This window comes from Rana temporaria, chromosome 8, assembly GCF_905171775.1.
Source record: "Rana temporaria chromosome 8, aRanTem1.1, whole genome shotgun sequence".
Taxonomy (NCBI): Eukaryota; Metazoa; Chordata; class Amphibia; order Anura; family Ranidae; genus Rana; species Rana temporaria.
This window is the reverse complement of record NC_053496.1, coordinates 168,179,383-168,191,779: the sequence shown is the minus strand read 5'-3', so window position 1 is coordinate 168,191,779 and position 12,397 is coordinate 168,179,383. Positions and strand designations below refer to the sequence as shown.

At 48.0% G+C, this 12,397-nt stretch overlaps 3 protein-coding genes across 8 annotated transcripts in view; 1 reads left to right on the top strand and 2 right to left on the bottom strand.

Moving 5' to 3' along the window:
* Nucleotides 1-12,397, top strand: part of LOC120909855 (zinc finger protein 436-like) — an 865,309-nt gene that overhangs the window by 726,462 nt on the left and 126,450 nt on the right. The gene's annotated exons all lie outside the window — the stretch shown is intronic.
* The window catches only part of LOC120909932 (zinc finger protein 239-like), a 350,937-nt gene that overhangs the window by 332,166 nt on the left and 6,374 nt on the right, over nucleotides 1-12,397 (bottom strand). The window contains exons 3-4 of the mRNA XM_040321749.1: nucleotides 9,831-9,941; nucleotides 8,708-8,872 (exon numbers count right to left, since the gene is read on the bottom strand). The gene's annotated coding sequence lies outside the window, so the exon portion shown is untranslated. The remainder of the gene's footprint in view (nucleotides 1-8,707; nucleotides 8,873-9,830; nucleotides 9,942-12,397) is intronic.
* LOC120909911 (zinc finger protein OZF-like) lies at nucleotides 3,291-7,710 on the bottom strand. The gene is made up of 3 exons (XM_040321722.1): nucleotides 7,618-7,710; nucleotides 7,390-7,495; nucleotides 3,291-4,901 (listed from the first exon to the last, which is right to left on the bottom strand). The coding sequence occupies exons 2-3, from the start codon at nucleotides 7,439-7,441 to the stop codon at nucleotides 3,607-3,609; spliced, it is 1,347 nt and encodes a 448-aa protein (XP_040177656.1). The 5' UTR covers nucleotides 7,442-7,495; nucleotides 7,618-7,710; the 3' UTR covers nucleotides 3,291-3,606.

Genomic DNA, 12,397 nt, shown 5'->3' with positions numbered 1-12,397 from the left:
GGGCGCAATTTTAAAGCGTGACATGTTGGGTATCATTTTACTCAGCGTAACATTATCTTTCACAATATATAAAAAAAATTGGGCCAAATTTATTGTTGTCTTATTTTTTAATTCAAAAAAGTAAATTTTTTCCAAAAAAAGTGCGCTTGTAAGACCGCTGCGAAAATACGGTGTGACAAAAAGTATTGCGATGACCGCCATTTTATTCTCTAGGGTGTTAGAAAAAATATATATAATTTTTGGGGGTTTTAAGTAATTTTCTAGCAAAAAAAACTGTTTTAGTCTTGTAAATCCCGAATCTGAAAAACAGGCTTGGGGCTTAAGTGGTTAACACTTTCCCAACCGAGTCATTGTAAAATGACGTCGGCGGGAACCCTCCCTCCCTTAGAGTGGACGTCATATGACGTCCTTGCATTCCCGGGCGGCCCGCCGCATTGCTCGGAACCCGGTGCGCGTGCGCGGCGGCAGCAATGTCCGCCGGGCACCCACGATTGCCCGCAATCAGGGCAGGACCATGGATCTGTGTGTAAACACACAGATCCACGTCCTGTCAGCGGTGAGGAGACTGATGTGTGTTCCCAGTACAGAGGAACACACATCGGTCTCCTCCCCTTGTGAGTCCCCCTCCCCCTACAGTTAGAACACACTTTAGGGAACATATTAACCCCTTCAGCGCCCCCTAGTGTTAACCCCTTCCCTGCTAGTCACATTTACACAGTAATCAGTGCAGTTTTATAGCACTAATCGCTGTATAAATGTGAATGGCCCCAAAAATGTGTCAAAAGTGTCCGATATGTCCGCCGCAATGTCACGGTCACAATAAAAATCACAGATCGCCGACCATTACTAATGAAAAAATTTAAATAAATAAAAATGCCCTGTCATCCGCCGGCTCACCGGGGATCAGCGGAGCGATCCCCGCTGAGCAAGCGGAGGTTCACGGGGTGGATCATCACGGATCCGTCCCGTGTGAAAGAGCACTTATGCATAGAAATGCATTAAGGTGAAAAAACATGAACCTTTTCAACCCCTTTCAGCTCTCCACCCCCTGCTTTTCAGAGCTGAGAGATCCTGTGTAAATTCTGCAGTTTGAATGCCTGTAGGGAAAAGACGTCTGTAGATAAATCAGTACGGCTTATGCATGAGGATTTGTTTCATAATTGTGTATCACCTGAGGCCAGTCACTTCACTGGGTACATGTGAGAGTTTACAACCACTTTAAGTAAATGTAGCCCCTGATCAAATCGTGTGTTCCTAACTCAGAATCAGGGCCGATCCTAGGGTCACAGGCGCCTGGGTGCAGAAATATTTCTGGCGCCCCCACATGGGCGTCGTCATTTTACTAACCCCTCCCCTTTGCAATGACTCAACCACAGAGATGCTCCCCCACAAAGTCTTCATTACCCTGGGATCCTTACATGATCTCTTAACAATAAACAAAATACAGGAAGAGAAGCAGAGTACTTTATTGGGACCTGGAGGGGGGCCTCTGTGATGGACACAGAGAAAGTCTGTTAGATGTTCGGCGCCCCCACCTCTGCAGGCGCCTGGGTGCAATGCACCCTGCCTAGGATCGGCCCTGCTCAGAATAAAGAAAGACAACCACAACATTTATCTTTGGAGTTCTCTTTATCACAGTCTTGCATATATTTTTTATTTCACACAGTCATTATTTGAATTGCTGCTCCTAGGAACAACAGTCTACAGACTTTTCCCACCGTTATGTCATGGATAGACATTTCTTAGCACCAAGATAGCTTTGGGGGGAAAGAACTTTGTGAACAACAATTACATTCAAATGCAATCCAACTATCTTATGTATTGTGTTGCTTTTTTCAGGATTTTTTTTATTATAAAAATAATAAAATTGGAATTACAAAAAAAATAATCCAAATGCTGTAGATAAGTTACAGCGGATAAACAGGATGGGCAATGGTGGCCTTATACAGTACTGTATATCCACTTAAGACCCGGACCGAAATGCAGCTAAAGGACCTTGCCCCTTTTTGCGATTCGGCACTGCGTCGATTTAACTGCTAATTGCGCGGTCGTGCGACGTGGCTCCCAAACAAAATTGGCGTCCTTTTTTCCCCACAAATAGAGCTTTCTTTTGGTGGTATTTGATCACCTCTGCGGTTTTTATTTTTTGCGCTATAAACAAAAATAGAGCGACAATTTTGAAAAAAATGCAATATTTTTAACTTTTTTCTATAATAAATATCCCCCAAAAATATCTAAAAACTATTTTTTTTCCTCAGTTTAGGCCGATACGTATTCTTCTACCTATTTTTGTTAAAAAAAAGTCGCAATAAGCGTTTATCGGTTGGTTTGCGCAAAATTTATAGCGTTTACAAAATAGGGGATAGTTTTATTGCATTTTTATAATTTTTTTTTTTTACTACTAATGGCGGCAATCAGCAATTTTTTTCGTGACTGCGACATTATGGCGGACACTTCGGACAATTTTGACACATTTTTGGGACCATTTTCATTTTCACAGCAAAAAATGCATTTAAATTGCATTGTTTATTGTGAAAATGACAGTTGCAGTTTGGGAGTTAATCACAGGGGGCGCTGAAGGGGTTAGGGTTCACCTAGTGTGTGTTTACAACTGTAGGGGGGTGTGGCTGTAGGACTGACGTCATCGATCGAGTCTCCCTATAAAAGGGATCACTCGATCGATGCAGCCGTCGTCCCGGATCGCTCCCCGCGGGAATCCGACCGCCGCATGTAGCGGGGGGGGGGTCCCGATCAGACCCCCGACCCGCATAAAGGTTGGGGACGTACCTGTACACCCATTTGCCTGTACGTGCCATTCTGTGGACGTACATATACATGCGGCGGTCGTCAAGTGGTTAAAGACCTTATAAAATTATGTAATCCGTTCTGTAAAAAGATAATATCATGTGCAGTGTGTCTCCTTGTGTAACATTATTGTGGAAAATACCTTACTTACAGTGGCGCTTGCCGCTCACGTGAGCCGCTGGAGCTCTTCTTTCCTACTCCAAATACTGCAGAGGGAGGGGCCAAGATCCCCAATGACGTCAGCCCCACTCTGAGTACTGCAGTGGGTAGGGGCTTAATAAAGTTTTATTGAAAAAAAAATAGCTGACATCAGCCGGGAGGAGAGGAGAAGAGCTCCGGCGGGTCACGTGAGCGCCCAGCAGTGCTGTAAATAAGGTATTTTCCACAATAAAGTTACAAAAGGGAGACACACTGCACATTATATAATCTTTTTACAGAACGGATTACATGTTTTTACAAGGACTTTAACTAGGGCTTATTTTTGGGGTAGGGCTTATATTGCAGCCATCCCAGAAACTCACGCTAGGTCTTATTTTCGGGGTAGGGCTTATTTTCGCAGAAACAGTGTATGGAAGCACTGTAATTCATGTACCATTTAAAACAGGAACGGCTTGCGTCAAAAGAGGACAACTACCAACTCTGTATCAAAATCACATTATAAAAAGTTGTAGGTCATGGAGGTCCCTTTTGTAGAAGCAAGGTTTGAAAAGCTGGCATCAACGATGACCATTGTTTCATCTGCTGCACATTAGTTACGACTGCCCATATATTACATTCTTGCTAATGTGCGCTTGTTCATGCTCAACAAGGTTTGGTCCCTGTGGGAAGCATTTCCTGCACTGGGAACACACATAGGGCTTCACCCCCCGTATGAATTCTTTGGTGCACGAGAAGAAGCGATTTCCTCACAAAGCCCTTCCCGCATTCGGAACACACATACAGTTCATTCCCCGTGTGGCTTCTGCGGTGGATTTCAAGCGTTGCTTTGTTGGCGACGCTCTCGCCGCATTGGGGACATGAGCACAGATCCTCCCTAGTGTGACTTTTGCAATGGACATCAAGAGACGACTCGTTTACAAAACTCTTGCCACATTCGGGGCACGAATACGACTTCTCCCCTGTGTGTGTTTTCAGATGGGCCACCAGAGAAACCTTATATGCAAAGCATTTCGCACACTCTGAACACGAGAAAGGTTTCTCTCCCGTGTGAGACCTCTGGTGAATGATGAGAGAGGACTTTTGCGTGAAGCACTTCCCGCATTGGGAGCAGGAATGAGGCCGTTCCCCCGTGTGAATCCTTTGGTGTTTAAATAGAACAGATGGATGGACAAAAGATTTCCCGCAATCCGAACAGGAATAGGGCTTTACCTTTGTATGAGTCCTTTGGTGCTCGACCAGGTACGTCTTGGTCTTAAAACGTTTTCCACAGTCTGAACACGCGTATGGCTTCTCTCCCGTGTGCGACCTCCGGTGGTTTTCAAGGTGCCACTTCCGGCTAAAATGTTTGCCACATTCGGAGCAGGAATAGGGCTTCTCTCCGGTGTGGACGCGCTTATGCATAACTAGATGCGAGTTACAGGTAAAGCTTTTTCCACACTCCGAACATAGATACGTCTTCTCTTCTGAGTGAGCTTTCTCATGCTGAACCAACATTGACTTCTCGGAGAAACATTTCCCGCACCGAACGCACGAATATGGCTTCTCCGTCACATGCACCTCTTGATGTTTTTCCAGAGACGAAGAGAAAAATGAACATTGCTCGGCATAAAGCCTCTGGTGCTTTAAAAGGGAGTTCTCGCACTCATTACACAAGTACTGCTTTAGCCCTGGGAGGATCTGCTCATGCGTAAACGCTTTGGATTGGAGATTGAAGCATTTTCCGCACTTAGAACAGGAAAGGAGCTTCTCACCCCAATGACTTCTCTTGTGTTCCATAAAGTGAGCCTTGAATTTGAAGCATTTCCCACATTGGGAACATGAAAAGTTATCGGGGTCAGAAGGATTTCTTGGATGGTCAATGTCATCTTCTTTTTTACTATCTGGAGAGGTAATGGGACGTTGCTGTCTGTCTATCTTACTGCTACTGGGTCCTTCATCTGGAAAAAATAAGAAAAGGCTAAAATTAGGATGGAGGAGCTCAGCTATAAGGAAAGATTATCTGAACTGAATTAGTTCTCTCTTGAGGAGAGGAGATTAACCACTTAAGACCCAGACTAAAATGCAGCTAAAAGACTTTGCCCCTTTTTGCGATTCGGCACTGCGTCGCTTTAACTGACAATTGCGCGGTCGTGCGACGTGGCTCCCAAACAAAATTGGCGTCCTTTTTTTCCCACAAATAGAGCTTTCTTTTGGTGGTATTTGATCACCTCTACGGTTTTTATTTTTTGCGCTATAAACAAAAATAGAGCGACAATTTTGAAAAAAATGCAATATTTTTTACTTTTTGCTATAATAAATATCCCCCAAAATATAATATAATTTAATTTTTTTCCTCAGTTTAGGCCGATACGTATTCTTCTACATATTTTTGGTAAAAAAAAAAAAAAAAAAAAATCGCAAAAAGCGTTTATCGGTTTGTTTGCGCAAAATTTATAGCGTTTACTAAATAGGAGATAGTTTTATTGCATTTTTATAAATGTATTTATTTTTTTACTACTAATGGCGGCGATCAGCGATTTTTTTCGTGACTGCGACATTATGGAGGACACTTCGAACAATTTGACACATTTTTGGGACCATTGTCATTTCCACAGCAAAAAATGCATTTAAAATGCATTGTTTATTGTGAAAATGCAGTTTGGGAGTTAACCACTAGGGGGCGCTGATGGGGTTATGTGTGACCTCAAGTGTGTTTACAACTGTAGGGGGGTGTGGCTGTAGGTGTGACGTCATTGATTGTGTCCCACTGTAAAAGGAATCACACGATCGATGACGCCGCCACAGTCAAGAACGGGGAAGCTGTGTTTACACACGGCTCTCCCCGTTCTTCAGGTCCGGGAACCGATCGCGGGACTCCAGCGGCAATCGGGTCCCGGAGCTTCGGACCGGGTAGCGGGCGCGCGCTCGCGACCCGCGGCTGGGTACTAGCACAGGACGTACCTGTACGTGCATGTGCCCAGCCATGCCATTCTGCCGATGTAAATGTGTAGGAGGCGGTCCTTAAGTGGTAGGGGAGGGGATATGATCAACATGTATAAATATATGCTTTGAAAAAGTATTCATAACCCTTGAAATTTTCCAAATTTTGTTATGTGACAGCCAAAAACGTGAATATATTTTATTGGGATTTCATGTGATAGACCAACACAAAGTGGCACATAATTGTGAAGTGGAAGGAAAATTATGCTTTTCAACATTCTTTACAAATAAATAAAAAGTGTGGCATGTATTTGTATTCAGCCAATCTGAGTCAATAATTTGTAGAACCGCCTTTCACTGCAAATACAGCTGCAAGTCTTTTTTGGGGATGTCTCTACCAGCTTTGCACATCAGGAGAGGGACATTTTTCCATCCTTCTTTGCAGAATATCTCAGGCTCTGTCAGATTGGATGGAGAGCGTCTGTGAACAGCAATTTCCAAGTCTTGCCACAGATTCTCAATTGGATTTAGGTCTGGACCTTGACTGGGCCATTCTAACACAAGGGTCGACAATATCCGGGCGCCAGGTCGCAATTGCGACAAGAAATTGTGACCTGGCGCCCCCCGCACCCGCCGGTATCTGAGGCCGTGGCTTTGCGGCCTACAAGGGCTCAATTACCGGCCGTGGCGGGGGAGCGCACGGAGGCACAGGATCCTGTGTCTCCGTGTGCCCCCACGTCCCCCGCCGCGCGACAATTGATGGGCACAGTGGTGACAATTAATGGCACAGTGGCTGCGTTTGGCATGGCACAGTGGCGACAATGGCATGGCACAGTGGCGACAATGGCATGGCACAGTGGCTGCGTTTGGCATGACACAGTGGCGACAATTGATGGCACAATGGCTGCATTTTGGCATGGCACAGTGGCAACAATGGCATGGCACAGTGGCGACAATGGCATGGCACAGTGTTGACAATTGATGGCATGGCACAGTGGCAACAATTGATGGCATGGCACAGTGGTGACAATTGATGGCACAGTGGCTGCGTTTGATGGCATGGCACAGTGGCTGCGTTTGATGGCATGGCACAGTGGCTGCGTTTGATGGCATGGCACAGTGGCAACAATTTTATGGCACAGTGGCGACAATTTTAAGGCACAGTGGCTGCGTTTGATGGGCACAGTGGCGGCAATTGATGGGCACAGTGAGGATGCAAATTATATTTTTTTTTGTGTTTGTTTGGGCCCCCCAAAAAATTTTGCGCACCAGCCGCCACTGCTAGTGACAATTGTTTTATAGAAGATTTCACGCACTTTGGACAGATTTAGGTAACTTTAACCCCCTAACATAAACCTAAACTCCAAAAATCTCATACTTACACTTCTCCTGCAAGGGTTTTTTTTCTCTGCTTATGCCCCGTTGGAGAAGTCTAAATGTCCCTTCAGAAGTGACTGAACAAGGAGAATCTGGGACTCTTCTCTGGATTTAGTGTTTATTACTCACCTGTGCCGATCTCTGAAGGGATGTCCTCATCCGTACATGGATCATCACTCATCACATATGTTTCTTCAACTTTTACTTCTATTCCAGGATCAATCAGACTTACATCCTATGAGACCCACAAAACAATAAAAATGACCACAATAAAAATTGTACTCTGACACCAAACACGTGACAGGCACTGCTCCTGTTCTCAACATAAGAGAATAACCAGAATTGGATTCCATCTACCTGATCCTCCTGAGGGATCTCCTGATCTTCCTGTGTGGAGTCCCGGGAATACAGAGGACGAGGACATCTCTCTGGTGGGTTCCCATTACTGGATCCATCTGTAGGAAACACACACGGACTGAATACATTGTTTCTATGGGCCAGATTCACGTAGAATCGCGGCGGCGTAACGTATCCTAGATACGTTACACCGCCGCAATTTTTCATCGCAAGTGCCTGATTCACCAAGCACTTGCCATGAAAACTACCCCGGCGGCCTCCGGTGCAAGGCGGGCCAATTTAAATGGGCGTGTGCCATTTAAATTAGGCGCGCTCCCGCGCCGGACCTACTGCGCATGCTCCGTTTCTTAACTCCCGCCGTGCTTTGGGCGCCGTGACGTCATTTTTTTGAACGGTGGGGCGCGTAGCGTACTTCCGTATTCCCGGACGGCTTACGCAAACGACGTTAAATTTTGAATTTCGACGCGGGAACGACGGCCATACTTTAGACAGCAATACGCTTGCTGACTAAAGTTAGGGCACCAAAAAAACGACTAACTTTGCGACGGGAAACTAGACTAGCGGCGACGTAGCGAACGCAAAAATCCGTCGTGGATCCGCCATAACTCCTAATTTGCATACCCGACGCTGGTTTACGACGCAAACTCCCCCCAGCGGCGGCCGCGGTATTGCATCCTAAGATCCGACAGTGTAAAACAATTACACCTGTCGGATCTTAGGGATATCTATGCGTAACTGATTCTATGAATCAGTCACATAGATAGAAACCGAGATACGACGGCGTATCAGGAGAAACGCTGTCGTATCTCATTTGTGAATCTGACCCTATGTCTTTATATCAGAGGATGTGTATCTAGGGGGATTCTCAATACAAGAAATGAAAGTCTCCTCTTACCCGGTGATGTGAGGGGCGGCCGCTTCTCCATCATGACGTCCTTGTGTCCTAAATTATTCCTATCTTCTGTACCAAATGAGACAGTGACATCCTGACACCTTATAGGAACCTGACACACACAATGATACCGTCACCATCCAGACACACCCCTTGTCTGTTACTGGATAATGTCCCAGAATTCCCGGCACCGCTCACCTCTCCTGTCAGCAGATCAATGATCTCACTGGTGACTTCTAGGATCTTCTTGTCGTTGTTCCTCTCATGTGTCAAAAAGGGAGCTGGAAGGTCCATGATATAGCTTTGTGTTTTTCTTTGACCATGTTTGGTCAAGCCATCAGATAACTTGAAATGTATATAATTCTATAAATGAGGGAAAATGTACAATATTAGGAAACTGCCTACACTTAGCTTTACAGAGCATGCATCCAATAAAAATTACAATGTCCTTCATCAACAGGTTTATCATATTTAATAATAGAGATAAGAGTGATGTCATGTGACCTCCCAGAATCCTCCTCACCTCTCCGGTCAGGTCTGTGTTTTATTAATAGAGATAAGAGTGATATCATGTGACCTCCCAGAATCCTCCTCACCTCTCCGGACAGGTCTGTGTTTTATTAATAGAGATAAGAGTGATGTCATGTGACCTCCCAGAATCCCCCTCACCTCTCCGGTCAGGTCTGTGTTTTATTACTAGAGATAAGAGTGATGTCACGTGACCTCCCAGAATCCTCCTCACCTCTCCGGTCAGGTCTGTGTTTTATTAATAGAGATATGAGTGATGTCATGTGACCTCCCAGAATCCTCCTCACCTCTCCGGTCAGGTCTGTGTTTTATTAATAGAGATAAGAGTGATGTCATGTGACCTCCCAGAATCCTCCTCACCTCCCCGGTCAGGTCTGTATTTTATTAATAGAGATAAGAGTGATGTCATGTGACCTCCCAGAATCCTCCTCACCTCCCCGGTCAGGTCTGTATTTTATTAATAGAGATAAGAGTGATGTCATGTGACCTCCCAGAATCCTCCTCACCTCTCCGGTCTGTGTTTTATTAATAGAGATAAGAGTGATGTCATGTGACCTCCCAGAATCCCCCTCACCTCTCCGGTCAGGTCTGTGTTTTATTATTAGAGATAAGAGTGATGTCATGTGACCTCCCAGAATCCTCCTCACCTCTCCGGTCAGGTCTGTGTTTTATTAATAGAGATAAGAGTGATGTCATGTGACCTCCCAGAATCCTCCTCACCTCTCCGGTCAGGTCTGTGTTTTATTAATAGAGATAAGAGTGATGTCATGTGACCTCCCAGAATCCTCCTCACCTCTCCGTTAAGCAGGTAGATGATCTCCAGAGTGAGATCTAAAATCATCTTCACCGTGTAGCTCTGCTCCTTCTCCATCCTAAATGATGAGTCCAGAAATCGACTTTGTTCCTGCAGCAATTGACGAGATAAAATATATCAGTAGAGGGTGTGTGTAGCTTGGTCATGTGGTAAAGTTGGGCTAAAAGCAACAGAAATAGCATAAAAAAGCTCTCCATTAATATACACACACAGGGCCGGCGCTCCCACTAGGCGAACTAAGCAGCCGCCTAGAGCGCACTGCCGACAGGGAGCGCTGCCACAGCTGCTGGGTCTTCTACAGAAGATCGGTTCCTCCTCAGCCGATGGTGACTGATGCGGAGTGTAGCGGAAGGGCTCTATATGGCTGGCTGCAGAGTGACTAGGCAGGGAGAAGAAGCAGACAGATCGTCCCCTTCCCTGCACTAAGCCAGAGGTGACCATGCTGATGTCCAGCAGGCAGCAGCAGCAGCCGTGGGTGTCAGCTCTCAGCCCGCCCCGCCTCCCTCTCTGGGTGATGTGCAACCATTGGAGGAGCAGGGCATAGACACCCAGAATGGATCCACCCAGGCCTAGACTGGCCACACGCTGGGCCGAAGCCACTTGTCCTGGAGGAGTGTGGAGCCCAAAGCAAAGCTGATCTTGCAGCTTACCCAGCCTGTGACATGTGGAGGGAGATGGAAAGAAGTGCTCCAAGGTAGGAACTTGTCAGGTGGTGGGGGAAGCGCTGGGGATGATCTTATCACTGGTGTGTGACCCCCTCCACTTGGCTGCATCCATCCACCTAGCTGTCCACTTTGCTATATTCTCCCTCCACCACGCTGCACCTCCCCCTCCCTCTGCTCTCCACCTGGCTGCACTTTCCCTCTTCTGTCCACCTGGCTGCACTTCCCCTCCTCTGCTGTCCACCTGGCTGCCCTTCCCCTCTGCTGTCCACCTGGCTGCCCTTCCCCTCTGCTGTCCACCTGGCTGCCCTTCCCCTCTGCTGTCCACCTGGCTGCCCTTCCCCTCTGCTGTCCACCTGGCTGCACTTCCCCTCTGCTGTCCACCTGTCTGCCCTTCCCCTCTGCTGTCCACCTGGCTGCCCTTCCCCTCTGCTGTCCACCTGGCTGCCCTTCCCCTCTGCTGTCCACCTGGCTGCCCTTCCCCTCTGCTGTCCACCTGGCTGCCCTTCCCCTCTGCTGTCCACCTGGCTGCCCTTCCCCTCTGCTGTCCACCTGGCTGCCCTTCCCCTCTGCTGTCCACCTGGCTGCCCTTCCCCTCTGCTGTCCACCTGTCTGCCCTTCCCCTCTGCTGTCCACCTGGCTGCACCCCCCCTCCCTCTGCTCTCCACCTGGCTGCACTTTCCCTCTTCTGTCCACCTGGCTGCACCCCCTCCTCTGCTGTCCACCTGGCTGCCCTTCCCCTCTGCTGTCCACCTGGCTGCCCTTCCCCTCTGCTGTCCACCTGGCTGCACCCCCCTCTGCTGTCCACCTGGCTGCACTTCCCCTCTGCTGTCCACCTGGCTGCCCTTCCCCTCTGCTGTCCACCTGGCTGCCCTTCCCCTCTGCTGTCCACCTGGCTGCACTTCCCCTCTGCTGTCCACCTGGCTGCCCTTCCCCTCTGCTGTCCACCTGGCTGCACCCCCCCTCCCTCTGCTCTCCACCTGGCTGCACTTTCCCTCTTCTGTCCACCTGGCTGCACCCCCCCTCCCTCTGCTCTCCACCTGGCTGCACTTTCCCTCTTCTGTCCACCTGGCTGAACATCTCCTCTCCACCTGGCTGCACCTCTCCTCTCCACCTGGCTGCACCTCTTCTCTCCTCTCCACCTGGCTGCACTTCTCCTCTCCACCTGGCTGCACCTCTCCTCTCGGCTGCACCTCTCCTCTCCACTTGGCTGCACCTCTCCTCTCCACCTGGCTGCACCTCTCCTCTCCTCTCCACTCCACCTGGCTGCACCTCTCCTCTCCACCCCACCTGGCTGCACCTCTCCTCTCCACTCCACCCCACCTGGCTGCACCTCTCCTCTCCACCTGGCTGCACCTCTCCTCTCCACTCCACCTGGCTGCACCTCTCCTCTCCACTCCACCCCACCTGGCTGCACCTCTCCTCTCCTCTCCACTCCACCTGGCTGCACCTCTCCTCTCCACCTGGCTCTATCCCTCCACCTACCTGCTCCCCCCCCCCCCTCCTGTCCACCTGGCTCTATCCCTTCACCTGGCTGAACCCCTTCTCCACCTGGACCAGTTCTGGTGCTAAAATGTAATTCATTTAAATTTTTTTTTTGGGGGGGGCGCAAGTAGCTGGTCTCGCCTAGGGCGCAATATAGTCTAGCACCGGCCCTGTACACACACATATGCAGCCATACCTTTTCATTAGTAAAACAGCGTGTGTCTGCCGCTGTATAATCAGTGGCGTCTCCAGCTTTCATATTTAGGGGGGGCACATGGGGGGACAGGGACAAAAGTAGGGGGGCCAACTATAAAATGCAATTATATATATATATATATATATATATATATATATATCCTGGGGCCCTTTACTACGATCCCACTATGGGCCCTTTCATAT